Consider the following 18575-nt stretch of genomic DNA (forward strand, 5'->3'; position numbering starts at 1 on the left):
GTGGAAATAGCTTCTAAGTGCATATTTGCATGGCCTTAGTGCATGAACTTTACCCACTCCATCAAGCTCATGCTGTTGTATGTTTCTCACCGCCCGGCAGAATCCACCTCATCAGCTAGGATAGCCTACTTGGCAGTAACTGAATAGGAGGACCATAGCAACAGCGTATACTGATAATCCTCGCATCTGAACGAGACCTTTTCATATTTCCACCACCTTCATCCGATAGCATTTACGGACCTTTCGATATTCGCACACTCAGTATTGATCTTTGATTATCAGCGCTTTCAAAATGGCCGACCGTTTCCCTTCACTTGAGGACTTCGATTCTGGGGGTAAGTGCATCAACACAAGAAATGCGCGGATCCGACGCTGATGCATTTCTAGCGCAAACCGATATCAAGGACCCTACTGCTGAGCCCTCAACCGATGATTTCCTCGCCCGCGAGAAGGCCCTTCTTGGAGATGATGCAGACCAGTTCGCGACCAACGATGACGCCGCTGCCTTCGCTAGTAACGATGATGACCTTCTCGGCGGCGCTGGCAACAACGAGCAGTCCACTTTCGAATCTCAGTTCCCTGACCTGACCAACCCCGAGGCTGTGAGTCGGTTTGCTTAGACACTCTGAATTGAGGAGCTGACATCAACAAATAGGGTACTGGCGTCTCCGGTGGAACCGCCATCACAGGAGGACCTTCTGTAAGCTACAACTCCGGATATCAGGCTTTCGCCGAGGAAGAGGAAGAGCCCGAGGTCGTCAAGGAGTGGCGGGAGCGCCGTGACAACCAGATTGCCAAGCGCGCCGAACAATTCGCTGCGCAGCGAGAAGAGACCATCAAGGAGGCCCAGCAGAACATCGATGACTTCTACGAGAACTACAACAACAAGAAGGAGAAGGGCATCGCACAGACACGAAAGGAAGCCGAAGAGTTCTTGGCAAGCCGAGAGGACACCGTCTCTGGTGGCACCAGCTGGGATCGAATCGCCAAGTTGGTGGATGTCAGCGGCAAGGGCGCCAAGGGAGGTGCCTCTGGATCTGGCAAGGAGCGATTCCGAGAGTTGCTAGTCAGCCTACGAAAGGACGAAAAGGCGCCTGGCGCCACAGGCTATTAGAACAAGGCTGATTGGATTTTTATTCAACTATCCGTGGATGGAGAGTTGCAGGTCTGCTGCAGTGCGCGCTAGACGTTGCTTTTTGAGGCATGCAACTTCTTGAGTTCTTCATGTATTCTAAAGTTTTGGGAGTCCGGGTTTAATAGCAATGACGTGTGAATAGAGGACACGATTTGACAACAGGTATCGGTCTCCAAAATGCACATGAACGACTGTAACGATCTCACATTGGGTTCATCTCCGTCTATTGACTCAATCTACCAATCACATTGACCTTCCGTCGTAGGCAAGCTGTATCACCCACCGCGCGAATCCCACCGCTTAGTTTCCGAAGTAAGAGTTGTAGCCAAGGACCTTGCGACCGGCACCGTAGAAGGAAGCTGTAACTATCAGTATGCAGGCCCAAATCACCTCCATCCGACAGAAAATTCCGATTTACTTACCACCGAGGGTACCCCAGAGAAGGATGAGGTAGGGAGTCATGAGGATGCGGCTGCGAGGGCCCTGTCATGTCGGTCAGCTGGATAGTGAAGACAGGCTAAACAATCAATTTGGTCGTACAATCTTCCAAAGACGGGTGTGGTTCTTGTAAGCGTTCTGGTAGAATCGCTGGTTCTGGGGAACGGGGTTCTTGGCGTTGACGAGACTGGATGGGCGTCAGTGACGGGTTCTCGTATGATGTTATATCTTGCAGTGTCCGGAGCTCAGGACGAGCCATTGACGTCGGGGAAAGTGGCCAAGGCTATCGCAAGAATCGGTCGTGACTCAATTGTACGTACGGCATTTTGATGTCGGTTAATGAGAGTTCTGGGAGGCTTCGAAGGTTGGTTTCGTGTGGGGTGGTTGAGTTGGTGAACGGAGGATGTCGAAGTTCGGGTAAAGAAATGAGGCCATAACTTGACGGGGAGCCGGGAGTATGACTCAGCAGAGCTCTTGACGTTTTCGTTGGTGGGTGGGCACGTGTTGGTGCACTCCCCTGGCACTCTACTTGCCTGTAAAGTGCCTAAGTTTATGATGCGCAACCCCCCCCAAAAGATTTGGAGCTATGATGAAGGACCTTTTGAAGATCTCAAAGTCTCAATCTTAAGACAGTCTCGATGATTTTACTATTATCTTCTCGACCACGACCGATGCGATGATACGAGACCAGCTAATGCTGGTGAATTTACCCAGCCATGCATCGAATCCCTACACAATTTCGAATCCGCCAATCCGCATATACTCGATACATCAGGACACTCACACAACACAGATCTCAATATAATACGGAATTGGCGCCAGCACTTACGAGAATATACGAAAAAGATGATAGGCTGATTTCTGACCGAGAAGCTGGGGGTGGGACGAGACAGCATAATCTTCAACAAGAGACTTCACAATGGCCGCCAAAACCCGAAATACCCTTCCCGCTGGGCATTCGCCTGCGTGGAAGCGAACAAGATACTCCCTCGGGCCAGAACTCTGATTTGGATGCCATATCCTCTTGGGAGCGTCGCATTCTAACGAGCCGTCAGGATCGCGGAGACCAAGGAACTTGGAAGACGTTTCTGGAGCTTCAGGACAGAGACCAATCGCATCTCTTAACCAAAACTGGAGCTCTGTTTCTGCGTGATAACATCTTGGAGGCAGCGTTGACGAATTCTGACCGGATGGAGGAGCTTTTCAAGGTCGCAGGACAACTTCTAGAAACTCACGATTTCAATTGGCCTGAACTATACCTGAAAGTGGTTCATTTCTATTTAGCACACGCTGATTACGAAACTGCATTGGGCTGGCATTTCAAACTCATGCCCATGTTCCGTCCTGATCTGGATAGCTTCGGTGCTCTGCTGGCAAGTTGTGCCATCGACTTCACTCCCAAGCTTCAGAGTACTTTGACCAAGATATACGTTTTCAGTCCATACCGTGAGTTGTACGACTATGTTGTGCCGGCTCTCTTCGAAAGTGGCCAGTCACATGCCGCGCGTGTCTGGAGAAAAAGGTTCAATCTTTTCAATGACCATCCCAAGTCGCCTAAGTCCATGCCCTTCTTGGATTTTCTTTCCCGCTACTTTTCCGCAATCCAGCTTACGAAGGAAGAGCTGGCAGTACTCAATGGAGACACCAGCGTTGGTGATGGCGTTGGTACCTCTGTACAAAAGGATACCCGATTGGAAACGAACAGTAGTTTTTTCAGCGACAGGTTTACAGCACGATGGTTCGCCAGCTCGTGGACTTCTTCAGAGTTTGCGATCAACCTGATGCATAAGATTGGCCTCCGCACAATTAGCTATTATTCGTTGCAATCCATTGCGTTGAGAGAAGATGACGCCCATGGAGTTGCTGATCGCCTGAAACAACTCCGAAAGTTAGGGATCGAAATTAGATCCGGAGCCTATTGCAATGCAATCATCTCCTTCGCTGAACGAGGTGAGGACGACTTGCTCAGAACCCTTCTACACTGCGATATACACCCAGAAGAGTTTGGGAATCCGGAGACGCGATCAACGCTACTTGCGTCTTCAGCTCAACGGCAAGATTGGGGCTTAGAGCGATTACTCCAAGAAGTTGAAGGCGTGGCAGCTACTCCAGGACCAAGTAAGGATAACATCATCTCCAAGGATCTCAATAAGCACCTGAGTATGGCTCTATCCATGAAGCATCTTGCGAAAGTCAGGAATGTCGTTGATAAGATGGATAGCCTGGATGTTACCATGGAGCAGAAGAACTCGAAAGCACTTCTAAGCCGTATCTTTGAAGACATATGGTACCATCCAAAGCTCACCAGACAGGGCACGCTTGACCGAGCTATTCACCTCTCGTTGAGAGTCGCACGACATGGGGTTGCCGTTCCTGTTCGGTACTGGCAAATATTGCTCTATAACCTCGGACGTCTGGGACGTTTTAATGATCTAGAAGGGCTAAGTTATGAGATATGTGAACTCTACAGGCCAGAGCCAGGGGGTTTGATACCCGTGCATCGGCAGGACCAGCCCCCCAAGCCTGATAGCAAAACCAAAGAGTTGAACGGGGAGTCAGAGACTTGGTCTGAATACTATTCCTTCGCCGATGGGAAGAAGAAAAGGAGCCATTTTAAGGAGGAGTTCTGGAGAGCCGAAATAGGCCCATGCCAGAACGAGACAAACCCCAAACAGAAATATCACAAACGTTCGAAGAATCGAAACGATCCCAACTACGCATTTCGTATACCAGCAGATCTGCCATTCACGAACAGACAACACCCCATACAGAAGATCTTCGATATCAGTCTGCAGCGCGCCATCGTTCGATGGGGCTTTGATCAGACCTTGGCGCAACAGCCGATTCAGCCTTCTCTCGCAAACACCAAGCCAGTGGGGATCGCAGACTTCGACCTGGCCTGTGGTGTTCGCTTGCTGGCTGTGCTGAGAGACAAGGGTGTCTACGTTGATCCCCAAATAGTGCGAAGTACAGTAATAAATCGTCTCGCAGTGGCTCGATTGCCCATGAGACCCAGGGCCAGGGCGAGAGACGATAGGGAGCTCTCCCCAGCGAACATGAAGCAACTGGTGGAAGGGGCCTGGGGTTCTCAGATTCTCCCCAACGAGGCGCAATTGGCGTCGGAGATCGAGAAGCAAAAACCTAAGTTATGGAAGAGCTATCCTAGGCTTTTCGAAAAGAGTTATGATAACGATGATCGTATTTCTTCTAAACCACACGCCTCGAGGACCAAAGAGAAAGGCTGGTTCTAAATAGAATAATAAATAAAAAACGAACAGAGAACCGTGACTCCAAACACATCAGTGACATGTCCCATTACTTGCTTTACATTGTATTGGTACATGTGTTTAATAATTGCTGCCTCTCTATGCCCGCGCCGGGATATGTCAAGGGAGACAGCGGGTATCCCTGAGATTGCCATGAAAAAACACCTCTACCCATGCTTCTTGGGTTTGATCACCAACAGAATGATCATGCCAAAGATTATAAGAATGAGGAGGAGAATGATCTTGCGCTTGGTCGTCCTCCGCTGGTAGCCAGAAGCTACAACTAGCTCCTTGTCAGCGGCTTTGACATCAGTGTTCATGCGCTCAACATTGTAGTCGATACGGTCCAGCATTGTGCCCTGGTCGATGACCATGTTCTGGAGATCTCGAAAGAGGTCAGACAGTTCGATAATGCCTTGAGCAATATCCTCAATCTCTCGCTCACGTTGAGCAATCGCAGCATCATTAGAATGGAGCACTCTTTGCTGTTGGGTTGCTTGGAGTGTCGATTGTGAAAAAGATCGATCTGCGTCAGATTCTTGAAGAGATGGGTCGAGATAGGAACCTGGCTGGGGTGTACCAGATCTCTCACCAGGACTCAAACCGCCAAAGCCACCCATGCCACGAAGCTCTGGGCGTCCAAGTTAGAATATACGGGAAGAAACGGGGGGGGGGGGGGGGGGGGGGGGGGGGCACCAACTTTTTAGATAAGCACTCTGTTTCTTTCTGAAGCTAGCGCTTGCATCTTGAACTCGAGCAGCCAGCGAAATTTGTATGTTCTTGGCCATGGTCTCCTCTGCCCTTGTGATGGTACCTGCGTGCTGTGATTCCCGCACCATTTGTTCGATTCTTTGAATGCAGCGATGGCAGTCATGAAAACCCTTGGTGATCTCTTGTGTAAGCTTCTCTATTTGCGCTTCCTCGGCCCTTTTAGCGTCTTCGTCATTGAAACCAGGTAGCACATGCTTTTGGTGTAGCTTCTCCAAGCTCTGGCCCTTTGTCGCGATATTGGCAAGCAAGTCTGTGACCTCATCCGAAACATCAGCCCATCGAGGGGGCAATAGATCCATCTCAATCACGGCATCGCCATCGTCTTCAAATGCGCCGGCCGATAGAAGGCCGCGACGATCGTCGTTCGCATAGCTGCTGGTATAGGTGTCGGCAAGGGGACCAGAAGCAAGGGCGCCCGGTCCATATGGTCTTCGCTGTGTAGGGTGATGCGCGTAAGACTGCCGGTAGGAGATGTATCTTTATTTGCAGGCTGCGTCAGCATATGGGCTCGTTATGTGGAGGTGAAGCCGACAACTATAGACAATGACAGGTAACAATGGGCGTCTTACAGGTTCGTGCGGTCTCGCCACATGGCGGACGCAAATTAGGGGCTGAAGCTATCGTCAGGCGCGGCAATAGAATGAGGGTTTCGACTAGATTAAATCGCGAGTGTGAACGTCATAGGACGAGAGGTGAGGAAGGTATTGTCGTCATGAGTGAGAAGATCGCGAATAGAGTCGAGATGCGGGTTGAGGCTGATAGCTGGCTTCCGCTGGAGGCATTACGACACTGGACCACTTCCGTTGGCTAAAATGACAGGGGAGAGTGTCCCCTTCTAGTTCTGTTTAGGTTCACCTCACGGCATGTACCTCTACCACCTTGCCTCCACTAAAGAACAGAGCTCTTTTTCTTATAGCGGTATTACACTATTCCTCAAAATCAAGCTGGTTAACGGGTATTGGATATCAAACTTGACTTTTTATTCGAAAAACTTGTAGTAATAACTTGATAAACTGCAGAAGTTATTCAAATTATCAGCTCTTTTCTCTCCCGTTCTAACAATGCTTCAACAAAGGCCGCTCGCTCCCTGCAGTTGAAGCATCACTCCAGGACAAGCCGCACAGTGTGCTTGAGCTGCCATGACAAGGTCCCTCCCCCTAATTTCAGGATCATCGGCCCCCTGAACATCCAAAACACAGTGCATTGTCTCTCCTTTGTTAGTGCATGTACCATTTTCCTGCCTTAGGTACCGACTTTCCCCTGGCCTTTGGGTCTCCCCACGAAAGCTCCAACCAAACCCGTGAAACGAAAAGGTCCGACACTCTTGGCTCAAGACCCCGCGACCTCAGAACTTGCCCAAGTCATCTTTCTTCCTTCTCGTGCGATCGACATCCACCTTTTTTACTATCACAACCGTTGCTACCACATACATCCAACATGGTGAGCATGACCTGTCCGTTCCTTGGTTGCGCGACCTACCCATCAATCAGCATTTGCTTTACCGCCTTGTCCTCTGGCGTTATCGCCAATGAGCATTGACCCCGCGGCTCTGTTGAGAGGGGCTGCAGCTGATGTTCTGGTGATGCCGTTCGAGAGTTTGAACTGACAACTTTATTTCTATAGGCCGACTCACTTACTGAAGAGCAAGTCTCCGAGTTCAAGGAGGCCTTCTCTCTCTTTGTAAGCTATCCCTCTTGTTTCGCCGCTTGCCTCGCCGCGTCTTGCTAGAAGCTGTCGCTAACCTCTTAATGTAGGACAAGGATGGCGATGGTGAGTGATGCTCCCCTTTCCGCGATGTTTCTTCGTTGGCCCCGTGCGAAACCCAAATCGATCCAACAAAGCATCAGACCACTATAACTCTTTACATCTCTTTCTATGCGATATTCTTAAATCGAAAACATGAGCTAAACGCCTCGCTCTAGGCCAGATTACCACCAAGGAGCTCGGTACCGTTATGCGCTCTCTCGGCCAGAACCCCTCCGAGTCTGAGCTTCAGGACATGATCAACGAGGTTGACGCCGACAACAACGGCACCATCGACTTTCCTGGTGCGTAATATTCCAAGACGATTAGAGGACGGTCAGTACTAACCATTGGGTAAAGAGTTCCTCACCATGATGGCGCGCAAGATGAAGGATACCGACTCTGAGGAGGAGATCCGCGAGGCTTTCAAGGTGTTCGACCGTGACAACAACGGTTTCATTTCTGCTGCTGAGCTTCGACATGTCATGACCTCCATCGGCGAGAAGCTCACTGATGATGAGGTTGATGAGATGATCCGAGAGGCTGACCAGGACGGCGATGGCCGAATCGACTGTGAGTTGCTTGAGATTAGATATATAGTACCAACGTCCAGTTACTGACAAGACTATAGACAACGAGTTCGTCCAGCTCATGATGCAAAAATAAGAGACAATATTCTGATACCTCATCGACCAAACCTTCGGTCCTGCTATCTCTCGCTAGTCGATGAGTAACGAACACGCATGGCATGAGGAGGGAACTGGTTGAATCTTCTTTACTTAGTGGCAAAACTGCAAGCGAAACGAAGGGCATCTGGGACTGGTTGGACTGAAGTTGTGGTGGGTAATCGGCTTGCTTCCCGTGTTACTTGCTATCTCTGTGGCTTTTGTGCCACGGACTCTGCCTTCATGGCTTCTAACAACTGAGCAATTTTCCATTTGGCCCGCAAACTGCATACTCGTGCCGTATATGTACTGTTATCAAATTTGTGATTGTTACCATGGCCAGTCCGCATATCAACTGATGGCCATCCAATGGCTTTGGTGAGGGGCAACGAATGGGCGGCGGGCGGTCTGGAAAACGTGCCCGCCGTTGGAGCCAATCTTCTCGCTGGGGACCATGACATGGAAGAACAATCAGCCCTACAGCCCACGGGGCGGGAGCCTGGAAGTGTGGCTTATCGAGTATAATGCATGTACGGATAAGGGTATCTGCTAATCCAGGGCCTCAAAGGCTCAAAGCATGTCCAGCCTCTTTCAACATGAACATGACTGCCGAAACTATAAAACACGATTGACATGCATGCTCCCTCGCCGCGAATGGTCAACTCGAGCTGCCCTCTTGATCTTACTGTTCAGGGGCAGGATCCGCTCATAGGGACTCCTTTGTTGAGGGAGCCAACCCTTGAAAGCTTGCTGAATATGAGTGGCTCACGGCTGATATAAGGCTCCAAAGAACCAAAGCCCAAGTATTTAGCTAGACCAGTTGGAGAAGGCAGCCGGGTCAGCTTAGCTTACATGGCTATGCCACATCGTCTAATTATATTGCAAGGGAGCTGCTAGGTTTGACCCCACAGGAGTACAAGCTGATTCTCTCCAAAGTCTCGAGATGTTTTCTGCCATTTAAGGGTTCGAAAGGGGCTGACAGAGAGGGAAATGTGGCATTGGCCAGTCAAGGCAAAAGAACCGAAAAGAGTTCATAATCCAACGTTTGTGCTACGTGAAACCGCATTAACAACGGTTCTGTCCAATTTAAGGTATTGAAGGATGAATGCCAAGCAAGGGAAGCATTTACAGGTACAGTTGGTAATTAATGGGAAAAAGGACCCTGTTGCTACCATACCAGCAACCTACTGTAGGTACAGGATGTCAGATGCCACACTCGCAGGATTCATCGCTATTCGTACGGCGCATTCCTTTACGTGTTAGTAGGCTAGTGATTGTAGACGTAGACCGCCCGCCGCAATTTCATGTCGTATTTTCAACTGGACAGAAGAGACGAGACAGCTCTCAGCCACATACACTGACACTTGACACTGATTTCAGACATTTATGCGCTGAAGATTGAGGGTTTATTTATCGACTAAGAATCAGAGCCATTTGCCCTTTTTCTGTTACTCCCCCCGTCCCGTCCTGTCCCTTCGATTCCTTACCCGTAGCCTAAGGTACCTACCTCTCGCTCTAATAAGACGGGACGTGTCTAGACTCGGCCTCGGGCTTGAATGAGACTTGCTGTTGGTCCCCCTCAAGTCGAGACACATCGCCAATCTTTTTGACAGCTCCAACATCAACGCCTTTGAACTTACCTCAGCCTTTTTCCCGCCCTGGGCCTGCGATGTGAGGTCCCAGATCACGCCTCACTATCTTCTCTCACCTAGACCCTGTGCTGCTTATTAGCAGTCCACTAACTATCTACACAATGGCGGGTCCCCTACGGCGAGGCCGTCTCTGGATTGGTGTCGCCTTCATCTGGATCTTGTGCTTTTGGTACTGGTCAAATTCAGACTCTGGCTTCAAGCTGTTTGGTAATGGAGATCCTCTTGCTGGAAAGGGCGCCACGGCCTGGACGCGAAGATTACCTAAATATCCTATTCCCAAGGAGAAATTAGCTGCCTTGCCAAAGATCACCGGAGATGTCAAGGTCCCCAAGATTCAGGCTGCTGCTCCGGTCGAGAGCGCCGCGGCCAAGGAGCTGCGACTGTCGCGATTGGCTGCAGTCAAGAAGAGTTTCGAGCACAGCTGGAGCGGATATTCCAACTATGCCTGGATGCACGACGAGGTGACCCCGTTGACCGGCAAGTCCAAGGACCCCTTTGGCGGTTGGGCTGCCACTCTGGTCGATGCCCTCGATACCCTTTGGATCATGGACATGAAGGACGAGTTCACAAAAGCTGTTGCCGCTGCAGACGGTATTGATTTCACCAGGAGTCCCATGGCAACTATCAACATTTTCGAGACCAACATTCGCTATCTTGGTGGATTCCTGTCGGCATATGAATTAAGCGGAAGAGCTCATCCTATTCTCTTGAAGAAGGCTATTGAGCTGGGAGACCTGCTCATGTGCGCCTTTGATACACCGAACCATATGCCAGTTACTCGATGGGAATGGAAGAAGTGAGTTTTCCTTGGCATTAATCACGTATTGACATTGTGTCTAACATGCTTAGATCTGCTTATGGCCAAGCTCAGTCTCCCTCGCGGGAGGCTCTTGTTTCTGAACTTGGCTCCTTGAGTCTCGAGCTCACTAAACTATCTCAGCTAACCGGCAACCCGAGATTCTATGACGCTGTCAAGAGAATTGGAGACCAGTTTGAGTCTACGCAACTCAACACTCGTCTTCCTGGAATGTGGCCGGTAGTCGTTGATGCTTATACGCCAGCCTTCCATGCTGGTTCAGACTTCACCCTTGGTGGTATGTCTGATTCGCTGTATGAGTATCTTCCCAAGTGGTATCTTCTTCTCGGCGGCCAACTCGAGCAACCACGTCGACTATACGAAAACTTCATTCCTGTTGCCATCAAGCACCTTTTCAAGCGAGCATTGACACCTTCGGACAAGCCGGTCCTCATCTCTGGAGACTACCAGGTAACCGATTTGCCAGGCGAGCAACCCAAGTACACCTACGTTGCACGAGGCCAGCATCTGACCTGCTTCGCTGGCGGTATGGTAGCAATGGGCAGCAAGATTTTCAACCGCCCAGCCGATCTCGAGATCGCTTCCCAACTCACAGATGGATGTATTTGGGCTTATCAGGCTACACAGACGGGACTTGGACCTGAGATCTTCAACTTCATCTCGTGTGGCGGCGTCGATGCTAAGGACTCGAGCGATTGCACCTGGAACGAGGACCGGTGGCTCAAGGCTATTGAAGAGCAACACGCTCCTGACTTCAGGGCGCCGCCGTTGAGAGGATCAGACTGGAAGAAGCCCACAGTTCACGACGTGATCAAGAAGCACAACCTTCCCAAAGGTATGATCGACGTGAGCGATGCACGATACATTCTCCGGCCCGAGGCCATTGAGTCCATCTTCATCATGTATCGCGTCACAGGAGATGCGCAATGGATGGAAAAGGCGTGGACCATGTTCGAGACGATCGAGAAGGTGACACGAACTGAGATTGCGGCTTCAGCGATAGACGATGTCACCAAAGCAGAGCCTACAAAGATGGACAGTATGGAGAGTTTCTGGTTGGCAGAGACTCTCAAGTACTTTTACCTCATCTTCAGCGAATTTGATGTTATCAGCTTGGATGAGTGGGTGCTGAACACGGAAGCACACCCTCTGAGTCGTCCAGATGTAAAGTAAGATTGTTTGTGGAGGACGGATGTGTATGGGAAGGAAAAGGTTTAAACACTGTATGAGCGGTTCCTGTGTGTATTCCTAGAGTTATAATATCATGCGTGTACGAATAAACAAGTATACTTATTCTTTTTTTCTTTTAACGATGTTTGTATTCGTGCCTTATGGATTCAATGAAGCTTATTTCATTTAGTGATGACTAACGCAGTACGTACTGCCAAGCAAATCTAATTCGGCGTAGGCCTGCTCTGTGCCCCACGTCCCGTCTGAAAGGTGTCCGCCGCAACGCAAGCAGAAGTACAGCACAGCACAGCACAGCACACACCGTCACTGACACTGACCTGTAACTTGACGGCGCAACTCGGTTTCTCTTTTATTCAGCTGCCTTGAGTAGGCTCCGACGAAACCTCCCTATTCTGTCCTCCGCCTCGACACGCATATAAAGCAACAGTAGCTCTCATTGCTCTATCCCAGGGCTGATTGAGCTTCGACGAGCCCCCATCGCTTCCCTCACAACCCCTGGATAAGCATCGACCAGACGGCCCAACCGCTGGGTCTGTCCTCCCAAGATGAGTTCCCGTACGGCACCGACGAGCTATCCTCCGCGATCTGATCAGTCAGAGGCTTACCTTTACTTTTGCTCGGGATAGTCAAGCAGTTTATTCGAAATGTGCGTGCGGCCAAGACGATCGCCGACGAGCGAGCTGTCATTCAGAAAGAGAGCGCTGCCATCCGCGCCAGCTTTCGAGAGGAGAGCCACGATCCCAACATTCGGTGGGTTCAACAGTTCTATTGGAGGGATGGAGATACTGATGCACAGGCAGTCGCAACAATGTCGCAAAGTTACTCTACCTGTTCACCCTTGGAGAGCGAACCCATTTTGGACAGATCGAATGCTTGAAGCTCCTCGCCTCCCCTCGATTCGCCGATAAACGTCTGGGACACCTGGCTACAAGTTTGTTGTTGGATGAGAATCAAGAAGTCTTGACATTGGTTACCAACTCGCTCAAGAAGTACACTTCTCCTTACGCCCTTTGAATCCAACATCTGGTTGCTGACTTTGGTTTAGCGATCTCGGACATTCCAACCAATATGTCGTTGGACTTGCTCTCTGTACACTAGGAAACATCGCCTCGATTGAGATGTCACGAGATCTCTTCCCCGAAATCGAGACCCTTGTAGCCACAGCCAACCCATATATTCGAAGAAAGGCGGCTCTGTGCGCAATGCGCATATGTCGAAAGGTTCCAGACTTACAAGAGCACTTCATTGACAAGGCGACACAGCTTCTGTCCGACAGAAACCACGGCGTCTTGCTCTGCGGTCTCACCCTGGTGACAAGTCTCTGCGAGGCAGACGAGGAGGAGGGCGGAGAAGAAGGAATTGTTGAAAAGTTCAGGTCTTTTGTCCCAGGACTTGTCAGAACTTTGAAAGGGCTCGCTACTTCAGGTTACGCACCCGAACACGACGTTACTGGCATTACCGACCCCTTCCTGCAGGTCAAGATCCTTCATCTGCTGCGAGTCCTGGCTGTGGGTGATGCAGAGACCAGCGAGCAGATCAACGATATCCTAGCCCAGGTTGCTACCAACACCGAATCATCCAAGAATGTTGGAAATTCCATCCTGTACGAAGCTGTGCGCACGATTCTCGATATCGAGGCCGATTCTGGATTGAGGGTGCTCGGTGTCAACATTCTGGGCAAGTTCCTCACCAACCGCGATAACAACATCCGATACGTGGCTCTCAACACCCTGATCAAGGTCGTCGCCATCGAGCCCAATGCTGTGCAGAGACATCGAAACACCATCCTGGAATGTTTGAGAGACCCTGATATCAGTATTCGCCGCCGAGCTCTGGACCTGAGCTTTACCTTGATTAACGAGAGCAATGTTCGAGTGTTGATTCGGGAGCTTCTTGCCTTCTTGGAGGTTGCCGATAATGAGTTTAAGCCAACAATGACCAGCCAGATAGGTATCGCCGCTGACAAGTTTGCGCCTAACAAACGATGGCACTTCGATACAATGCTCCGGGTTTTGTCTCTTGCCGGTAACTACGTCAAGGAGCAGATCCTATCATCGTTTGTTCGCCTTGTCGCTACCACCCCTGAGCTACAGACGTATGCGGTTCAAAAACTGTATATCAACCTTAAGAAAGACATTACTCAGGAGAGTCTGACGCAAGCAGGTGCTTGGTGCATCGGCGAATATGCAGACGCTCTGCTCAAGGGTGGACAATACGAGGAAGAGGAGCTTGTCCAGGAGGTTAAGGAGCATGAGGTTGTCGACTTGTTCTCCTTGATACTTAACAGTGCATACGCCACACAAGTGTCCACGGAGTACATTGTGACAGCCTTGATGAAGTTGACAACCCGCTTCTCTGACCCAGCTCAGATTGAGAAGATCCGAAGGATCCTGCAATATCACCAGACCAGCCTCGATATCGAGATTCAACAGCGAGTCGTTGAATATGGCAACCTCTTCAGCTTCGACCAGGTCCGACGTGGAGTGCTCGAGAAAATGCCTATTCCTCAGATCAAGGAGGAGTCTCGTGTTCTTGGACAAGCTCCTACAAAGAAGAAGACCGCCAACAGGAAGTCAAGAGTCATCAAGCCAACAGAACAAGACCTCCTGGATATTATGGACGCGCCTGCTGCGTCACCAGCTGCTCCCTCAACGACAAACACTGATCTCCTCGCCGATATCTTAGGTGGTACCTCTTCTCCTACTCCATCTGCCTCCTCGCCGCCTCCTCAGCAATCCAATGTATCGAACATCATGGACCTATTTGGCTCTGCCCCCGTGCCATCTACAGCTTCTCCTGCCCCACCTTCATCGAACCTCGACCTCATGTCTCCCGTGTCGTCAGCACCTCAACCTCAGGCATCGCAGGCACCTGCTGGTATTCCCTGCTATAACGCGAATGACCTTAACGTGACATTCCAGATCCAACGCAACGCGGAGGGTATGATTCAAGCCACCGCAAAGTTCATCAACACTTCTGGTTCAGCGAATCTCTCCAATGTATCTCTACAAGCTGCCGTTCCCAAGTCTCAGAAGCTGCAACTGCTGAGCATCTCTTCATCGGACCTCGGACCTGGGGCTGAAGCCAGCCAGATGATGCGAGTGTCCGGATGCAAGGGGGTAAGTGTCATTCCCAATCCCCTGCAAAAGAATTTGATATACTAACGAATGTTTTAGCCTCTGCGTCTGCGCTTGAGGATTGGATATACGCACCCAACTGCTGGACAGGTCATGGATCAAGTCAACTGGACAGAGTCGTCCTAGATATGTTTGGTATGACGATTTACGGGACAAAGAGGCATATGGTGCCTTGGAGAAGGCAATGTAACTCGAGGTTATGGACTACAGGAGCTGGACTTGGAGAAGATAGAATTCTAAAACGGACGGTAAAGCATTGTTCTTTGCAACAAAATTTTATGCAATAATCAAATTCGCCGAAGCGTGCAATATCATCTTCGTTGTCTCTAGGAAGATGTAGGTGTGTACTCTGTAGGTTGTCGCCTGACTCAGCTTTTGTGAGTTAATGTCAATGGTAGTCCACTCCACTATGACATGCACATGCTAACATGAGGCCATCGACTATAATCGCCCCTGGACAGTTTTATGTGAATTCATGCCTCTCAAACTTGCAATCATTAGTCCTTGTGTCTCTTTATCGGGTCAAAGATTCGGACTTGCTGCCATCAACCTCATAGCCTTCTGCGTGAGACCAAAAGCCATGTCGACTCAACGCAGTGGTCATCTAGAAAGGACAGCTCAGGAGCCACGAGATGAGGTTAGTTCATATCAATACAAGTTCATTGTATAGCATTGACTAATCTTCGGTGAGTTAGAGTCTTCTGGATGTAAGACTTGAGCGTATAGATCAGGTGAATGAGCGAATTAGATTGTATCGTCTCAAACTCGAGTCGGGGCCAATCAAGGTACATACAGCATATCTCATATTAATTCCAATCCTTTCGCCAGGAGGAATGCTGACAATATCTAGTTCTTGGCCGGTCAATGGCTCGATACATACATCCCAGGGAACCCCAAACCAGGCGGGTTCACACTCACATCTACACCTCGCGCGGCTGCCGACCCCAAGTCTCCCTACCTGGAGTTAGCAGTACAAGAATCTCCGGAGAACCCTCCTGCGGCATGGCTCTGGCAGTCACCGTCCGATATTACTGGTTCCAAGCTACAGGTGCGTGTTGGAGGAAGCTTTGTCTTCCCACCATCTGAGATACCACTCAACGACATAAGCCATGTGGTCTTTGTTGCGGGCGGCGTGGGGATCAACCCACTCGTCAGTATGATGGGACATATAGCTGAAGAGGGATACAACCTTGAGGTCAAGGTTCTCTACGCTAGCAAGTTACCTGCGCAGGGCCTCAAGGGTGTTCTTTTTCTGGAGAGAATCAGAAAATGGTTTACAGAAAAGGAACTTATTGGTGATTTGAAAGTGTTTACGACAGGGATATATGACGGGCATATCGAGAGCCGTGAACTTGATGTTCATGAAAGGAGATTCACAGTTGAAGACGTGAAGGAGGCTATGGGTGAGAAGAACAATAGTGTGGTATATGTCTGTGGCCCCGCGACGATGACGGATGAAATAGTTGATGGCTTGGCAAGAGACGGTGGGATGGACAAGAACAGAGTTATGCTTGAGAAGTGGTGGTAGGAATCGGCAGCATAACATCTGTGGATGGATAAATTCCAGGATCACGACAACCACGAAACTTCACAGGAATCAGCCCATCATCTATATATAACATCTGTTTGGAGTTCACATCTGGGAACTGCAGATGAAGGAGCCCATAATGTATCTGTTTGGTTGCGCCTTGGTATCGTTACAAAACCATATATATAGTCACCAGCACCCATCACTTATGCGTCCGTATTGTTGACCCAGTTCGGCCGTTGCTATTGTATAGCGTGTACCATGTTTCGATGGGGTCCCCATTTAGGAGAAAAGGTCCTCGGCCTTCTGTCGTTGCTTCGATCTCCCTCCTCCAAATAGCTCCTTGCCAGTATTGTTGCTACCAAGCTTAGTAGGGAACAATTCGCGTGCGTTAGCTGAAGCAGCACCCTTAATCGCAAAGCCCTCTCCGCTCCCCTGCTGGCTCGCCATGCCGCGGATGTTGAATGAGTTACCATCGCCTCGTGCATTGGGCACAGAAACAATCTTGGGGCGATCCTCATCCTTGAGGCGGGCTGATCCTATCGCTCGCTCGAGGGTATCCAAGTTTCCTCCACCAAACTGCTTGATCGACTTCTTGGTCGGAAACAACTCCTTGGAATTGTTACTGCCTGATATACGATCCTTAAGATCCCGCGCTCGCGTTCTGTTCCCAGATGAGCTAGCCCTCTCACCCATTAGATCATCGCCGTCGTTATCGCGCCTGGGAGATGCAGATCGGTCGCGTTGTGATTTCCGGCCTGAAAACAATTCCTTGCCTTGATTCTCGCGGGCATATGAGCGTGGTCGTTCCTCTATGTCTGAGTCGCGTCTTCTCCGTGTTGGGCGAGGCGCATCATCGTACATGCTGGCTTCGAACGTCTCAACGTCATCGTCAGAGGCGCGTCGTCGCCGGCCCTCGCCACCCCTATGATAGCCATCGTCACGATCCCTGTACCTTGACCGGTTTTCCTGATTCCTGCGTCGTCGCTCCTCGGGGTCGTGCTCGGGATGAAGGAGGTAATAGCGGCTGCGCAAGGCAGCACCAACCTCTTTTTTGTCGCTTTGTATGGCAAATCTCACCTGGAGAGAAATCTCTGGCTTCCCTTCAAAAGGCTTCGCAGGCAGAGTCTCTCCAATTGCCAATGCTGTGGCATCTGCGACGGGAACAGAGCTCAAGGCAACAATTGCATCGCGCGCCGTGGGTTCAGAAGGAAAGAGGAGATTTGCGGAAGAATCGTCAATCCACTCGATTCTGTCGACATCGCCGAAGTGAGCCTTGACGTAGGCTTTGATGTCGGATGTGTGTAGAGAGTCGACACCCTTGATGTGGATTTTTGTCGGGATGAGGGTCTTTGAGTCGTCGGTCGGAGGTTCGTCTTCAGCCACCTCGCCAGGCTCTTCAGGCTCGTCAGGTTGCTGAAAGGGAAGTCAATTTCGGATGGCAGCAGTCTGACTGTTAGTCAAGCTTACGAGAATATCATCGCGACCGACGTCGAGAATAGGTGCGTCGTGAACCGTGTCGACGGCATCGTCCATCTCAATATCGAGATCCATGGTCCGTCAAGATCTGAGGTGCGTTAAGTATTGGAGAAAGTGTGTATGTGACTGTGGATGGTGCGTGGGCAGTAACTTTGTGTTCTGAACAGTGAATCATACAAGTCAAAGAACGCGCTGATGAAAGAGAAGCGGTTGAAAGAAGAAGTAGAGGCTGGGAGAATAGAAGAAAAGATGCAAGTATACAATTGCGGTTTACGGTTTTGAGGTTGATGTCCTCTACAAGAGACCCCAATCACTGTTGCATGGGCCGATCGGAGCTGAAATGGCCGGCTCCGCCGCCGCTAGATCTACAGCAGATATCCCTTGAAGTCAATTACAATGGAAACGCTCGTATGTTGCCAAACCGTGATAAAAGATTACGAAATATATATACAATCTCAGCAATCTTGAGCTAAACATCTTACTCATTAATCTCATACAACAACTACGGTAGAGGCCCAATATCCTTGTTGCAATGTAACAACCTCTTCATAAGTCAGCAATCAACGGATCTAGATGCGCTAACGCCTCACACTTCCCCGAAACGGGCAACGCAGAGTTCAAGCCCCCACAAGCCATCCGTTAAGTGACAATCTAGACTACCCTATAAAGACACGGATGTCAACTTACACTTGACTCGCGGGGCATCAAGGTTTAAAGGTGATGTACCTAGGAATAGATTATATTGGATCAATA

The 18575-nt window shown here is 50.0% G+C and overlaps 9 protein-coding genes across 13 annotated transcripts; 6 read left to right on the plus strand and 3 right to left on the minus strand.

The window, feature by feature from the left end:
* Positions 1-107: 107 nt before the first annotated feature.
* Positions 108-1558, plus strand: FOIG_06653 (uncharacterized protein). The gene is made up of 3 exons (XM_031205796.1): positions 108-335; positions 388-602; positions 656-1558. Exons 1-3 carry the CDS (start codon positions 293-295, stop codon positions 1112-1114), a joined length of 717 nt encoding a protein of 238 aa, XP_031064520.1. The 5' UTR covers positions 108-292; the 3' UTR covers positions 1115-1558.
* FOIG_06654 (uncharacterized protein) lies at positions 1065-2060 on the minus strand. 2 transcript variants are annotated; one of them, XM_031205797.1, is made up of 4 exons: positions 1894-2060; positions 1676-1760; positions 1558-1618; positions 1065-1494 (listed from the first exon to the last, which is right to left on the minus strand). In XM_031205797.1, the coding sequence occupies exons 1-4, from the start codon at positions 1896-1898 to the stop codon at positions 1436-1438; spliced, it is 210 nt and encodes a 69-aa protein (XP_031064521.1). In that variant the 5' UTR covers positions 1899-2060; the 3' UTR covers positions 1065-1435. The 2 variants fall into 2 exon arrangements, with proteins under 2 accessions (XP_031064521.1, XP_031064522.1); XM_031205798.1 differs by having other exon boundaries at positions 1065-1618.
* A 74-nt stretch (positions 2061-2134) lies between these two features.
* On the plus strand, positions 2135-4881 carry FOIG_06655 (uncharacterized protein). Its single transcript, XM_031205799.1, has one exon. The coding sequence runs from the start codon at positions 2290-2292 to the stop codon at positions 4822-4824; it is 2535 nt and encodes an 844-aa protein (XP_031064523.1). The 5' UTR covers positions 2135-2289; the 3' UTR covers positions 4825-4881.
* On the minus strand, positions 2145-6402 carry FOIG_06656 (syntaxin 16). Its single transcript, XM_031205800.1, has 3 exons — positions 6180-6402; positions 5540-6087; positions 2145-5470 (listed from the first exon to the last, which is right to left on the minus strand). The coding sequence occupies exons 1-3, from the start codon at positions 6200-6202 to the stop codon at positions 5007-5009; spliced, it is 1035 nt and encodes a 344-aa protein (XP_031064524.1). The 5' UTR covers positions 6203-6402; the 3' UTR covers positions 2145-5006.
* Positions 6403-6680: 278 nt separating this feature from the next.
* Positions 6681-9060, plus strand: FOIG_06657 (calmodulin). The gene is made up of 6 exons (XM_031205801.1): positions 6681-7050; positions 7234-7290; positions 7365-7380; positions 7533-7658; positions 7714-7926; positions 7985-9060. Exons 1-6 carry the CDS (start codon positions 6835-6837, stop codon positions 8017-8019), a joined length of 663 nt encoding a protein of 220 aa, XP_031064525.1. The 5' UTR covers positions 6681-6834; the 3' UTR covers positions 8020-9060.
* Positions 9061-9324: 264 nt separating this feature from the next.
* Positions 9325-11795, plus strand: FOIG_06658 (mannosyl-oligosaccharide alpha-1,2-mannosidase). Its single transcript, XM_031205802.1, has 2 exons — positions 9325-10466; positions 10520-11795. Exons 1-2 carry the CDS (start codon positions 9772-9774, stop codon positions 11658-11660), a joined length of 1836 nt encoding a protein of 611 aa, XP_031064526.1. The 5' UTR covers positions 9325-9771; the 3' UTR covers positions 11661-11795.
* Positions 11796-11931: 136 nt separating this feature from the next.
* FOIG_06659 (uncharacterized protein) lies at positions 11932-15166 on the plus strand. 4 transcript variants are annotated; one of them, XM_031205803.1, is made up of 5 exons: positions 11932-12233; positions 12305-12428; positions 12479-12667; positions 12724-14797; positions 14855-15166. In XM_031205803.1, the coding sequence occupies exons 1-5, from the start codon at positions 12224-12226 to the stop codon at positions 14939-14941; spliced, it is 2484 nt and encodes an 827-aa protein (XP_031064527.1). In that variant the 5' UTR covers positions 11932-12223; the 3' UTR covers positions 14942-15166. The 4 variants fall into 4 exon arrangements, with proteins under 4 accessions (XP_031064527.1, XP_031064529.1, XP_031064530.1 ...); XM_031205805.1 differs by having other exon boundaries at positions 11932-12428; XM_031205806.1 differs by having other exon boundaries at positions 12305-12667.
* An 18-nt stretch (positions 15167-15184) lies between these two features.
* FOIG_06660 (uncharacterized protein) lies at positions 15185-18105 on the plus strand. The gene is made up of 3 exons (XM_031205807.1): positions 15185-15452; positions 15511-15600; positions 15666-18105. Exons 1-3 carry the CDS (start codon positions 15291-15293, stop codon positions 16341-16343), a joined length of 930 nt encoding a protein of 309 aa, XP_031064531.1. The 5' UTR covers positions 15185-15290; the 3' UTR covers positions 16344-18105.
* FOIG_06661 (uncharacterized protein) lies at positions 15615-18142 on the minus strand. Its single transcript, XM_031205808.1, has 2 exons — positions 17814-18142; positions 15615-17759 (listed from the first exon to the last, which is right to left on the minus strand). Exons 1-2 carry the CDS (start codon positions 17895-17897, stop codon positions 16626-16628), a joined length of 1218 nt encoding a protein of 405 aa, XP_031064532.1. The 5' UTR covers positions 17898-18142; the 3' UTR covers positions 15615-16625.
* Between the last annotated feature and the right edge of the window lie 433 nt (positions 18143-18575).

The sequence above is a fragment of the Fusarium odoratissimum genome (genome assembly GCF_000260195.1).
Source record: "Fusarium odoratissimum NRRL 54006 unplaced genomic scaffold supercont1.9, whole genome shotgun sequence".
In the NCBI taxonomy this organism is placed as follows: Eukaryota; Fungi; Ascomycota; class Sordariomycetes; order Hypocreales; family Nectriaceae; genus Fusarium; species Fusarium odoratissimum.

Excerpts from the sequence above, each read along its gene's own strand:
- FOIG_06653 (XM_031205796.1), top strand. The coding sequence starts at position 293 with ATGGCCGACCGTTTCCCTTCACTTGAGGACTTCGATTCTGGGG. Across the intron at positions 336-387 it reads TGAGGACTTCGATTCTGGGG|CGCAAACCGATATCAAGGAC; the intron begins GTAAGTGCATCA and ends ATGCATTTCTAG. Across the intron at positions 603-655 it reads ACCTGACCAACCCCGAGGCT|GGTACTGGCGTCTCCGGTGG; the intron begins GTGAGTCGGTTT and ends ATCAACAAATAG.
- FOIG_06654 (XM_031205797.1), bottom strand. Across the intron at positions 1,619-1,675 it reads ACACCCGTCTTTGGAAGATT|GGCCCTCGCAGCCGCATCCT; the intron begins GTACGACCAAAT and ends CCGACATGACAG. Across the intron at positions 1,495-1,557 it reads TCTCTGGGGTACCCTCGGTG|CTTCCTTCTACGGTGCCGGT; the intron begins GTAAGTAAATCG and ends TGATAGTTACAG.
- FOIG_06655 (XM_031205799.1), top strand. The coding sequence starts at position 2,290 with ATGCATCGAATCCCTACACAATTTCGAATCCGCCAATCCGCATATACT.
- FOIG_06656 (XM_031205800.1), bottom strand. The coding sequence starts at position 6,202 with ATGTGGCGAGACCGCACGAACCT. Across the intron at positions 6,088-6,179 it reads TGGCGAGACCGCACGAACCT|ATACATCTCCTACCGGCAGT; the intron begins GTAAGACGCCCA and ends CTGCAAATAAAG. Across the intron at positions 5,471-5,539 it reads ACAGAGTGCTTATCTAAAAA|AGCTTCGTGGCATGGGTGGC; the intron begins GTTGGTGCCCCC and ends TTGGACGCCCAG.
- FOIG_06657 (XM_031205801.1), top strand. The coding sequence starts at position 6,835 with ATGTACCATTTTCCTGCCTTAGGTACCGACTTTCCCCTGGCCTTTGGG. Across the intron at positions 7,659-7,713 it reads CGGCACCATCGACTTTCCTG|AGTTCCTCACCATGATGGCG; the intron begins GTGCGTAATATT and ends CATTGGGTAAAG. Across the intron at positions 7,927-7,984 it reads CGGCGATGGCCGAATCGACT|ACAACGAGTTCGTCCAGCTC; the intron begins GTGAGTTGCTTG and ends ACAAGACTATAG.
- FOIG_06658 (XM_031205802.1), top strand. The coding sequence starts at position 9,772 with ATGGCGGGTCCCCTACGGCGAGGCCGTCTCTGGATTGGTGTCGCCTTC. Across the intron at positions 10,467-10,519 it reads ACTCGATGGGAATGGAAGAA|ATCTGCTTATGGCCAAGCTC; the intron begins GTGAGTTTTCCT and ends TAACATGCTTAG.
- FOIG_06659 (XM_031205803.1), top strand. Across the intron at positions 12,429-12,478 it reads AGCCACGATCCCAACATTCG|TCGCAACAATGTCGCAAAGT; the intron begins GTGGGTTCAACA and ends ATGCACAGGCAG. Across the intron at positions 12,668-12,723 it reads GTTACCAACTCGCTCAAGAA|CGATCTCGGACATTCCAACC; the intron begins GTACACTTCTCC and ends ACTTTGGTTTAG.
- FOIG_06660 (XM_031205807.1), top strand. The coding sequence starts at position 15,291 with ATGCCTCTCAAACTTGCAATCATTAGTCCTTGTGTCTCTTTATCGGGT. Across the intron at positions 15,453-15,510 it reads CTCAGGAGCCACGAGATGAG|AGTCTTCTGGATGTAAGACT; the intron begins GTTAGTTCATAT and ends TCGGTGAGTTAG. Across the intron at positions 15,601-15,665 it reads TCGAGTCGGGGCCAATCAAG|TTCTTGGCCGGTCAATGGCT; the intron begins GTACATACAGCA and ends GACAATATCTAG.
- FOIG_06661 (XM_031205808.1), bottom strand. The coding sequence starts at position 17,897 with ATGGATCTCGATATTGAGATGGACGATGCCGTCGACACGGTTCACGAC. Across the intron at positions 17,760-17,813 it reads TCGGTCGCGATGATATTCTC|CAACCTGACGAGCCTGAAGA; the intron begins GTAAGCTTGACT and ends CTTCCCTTTCAG.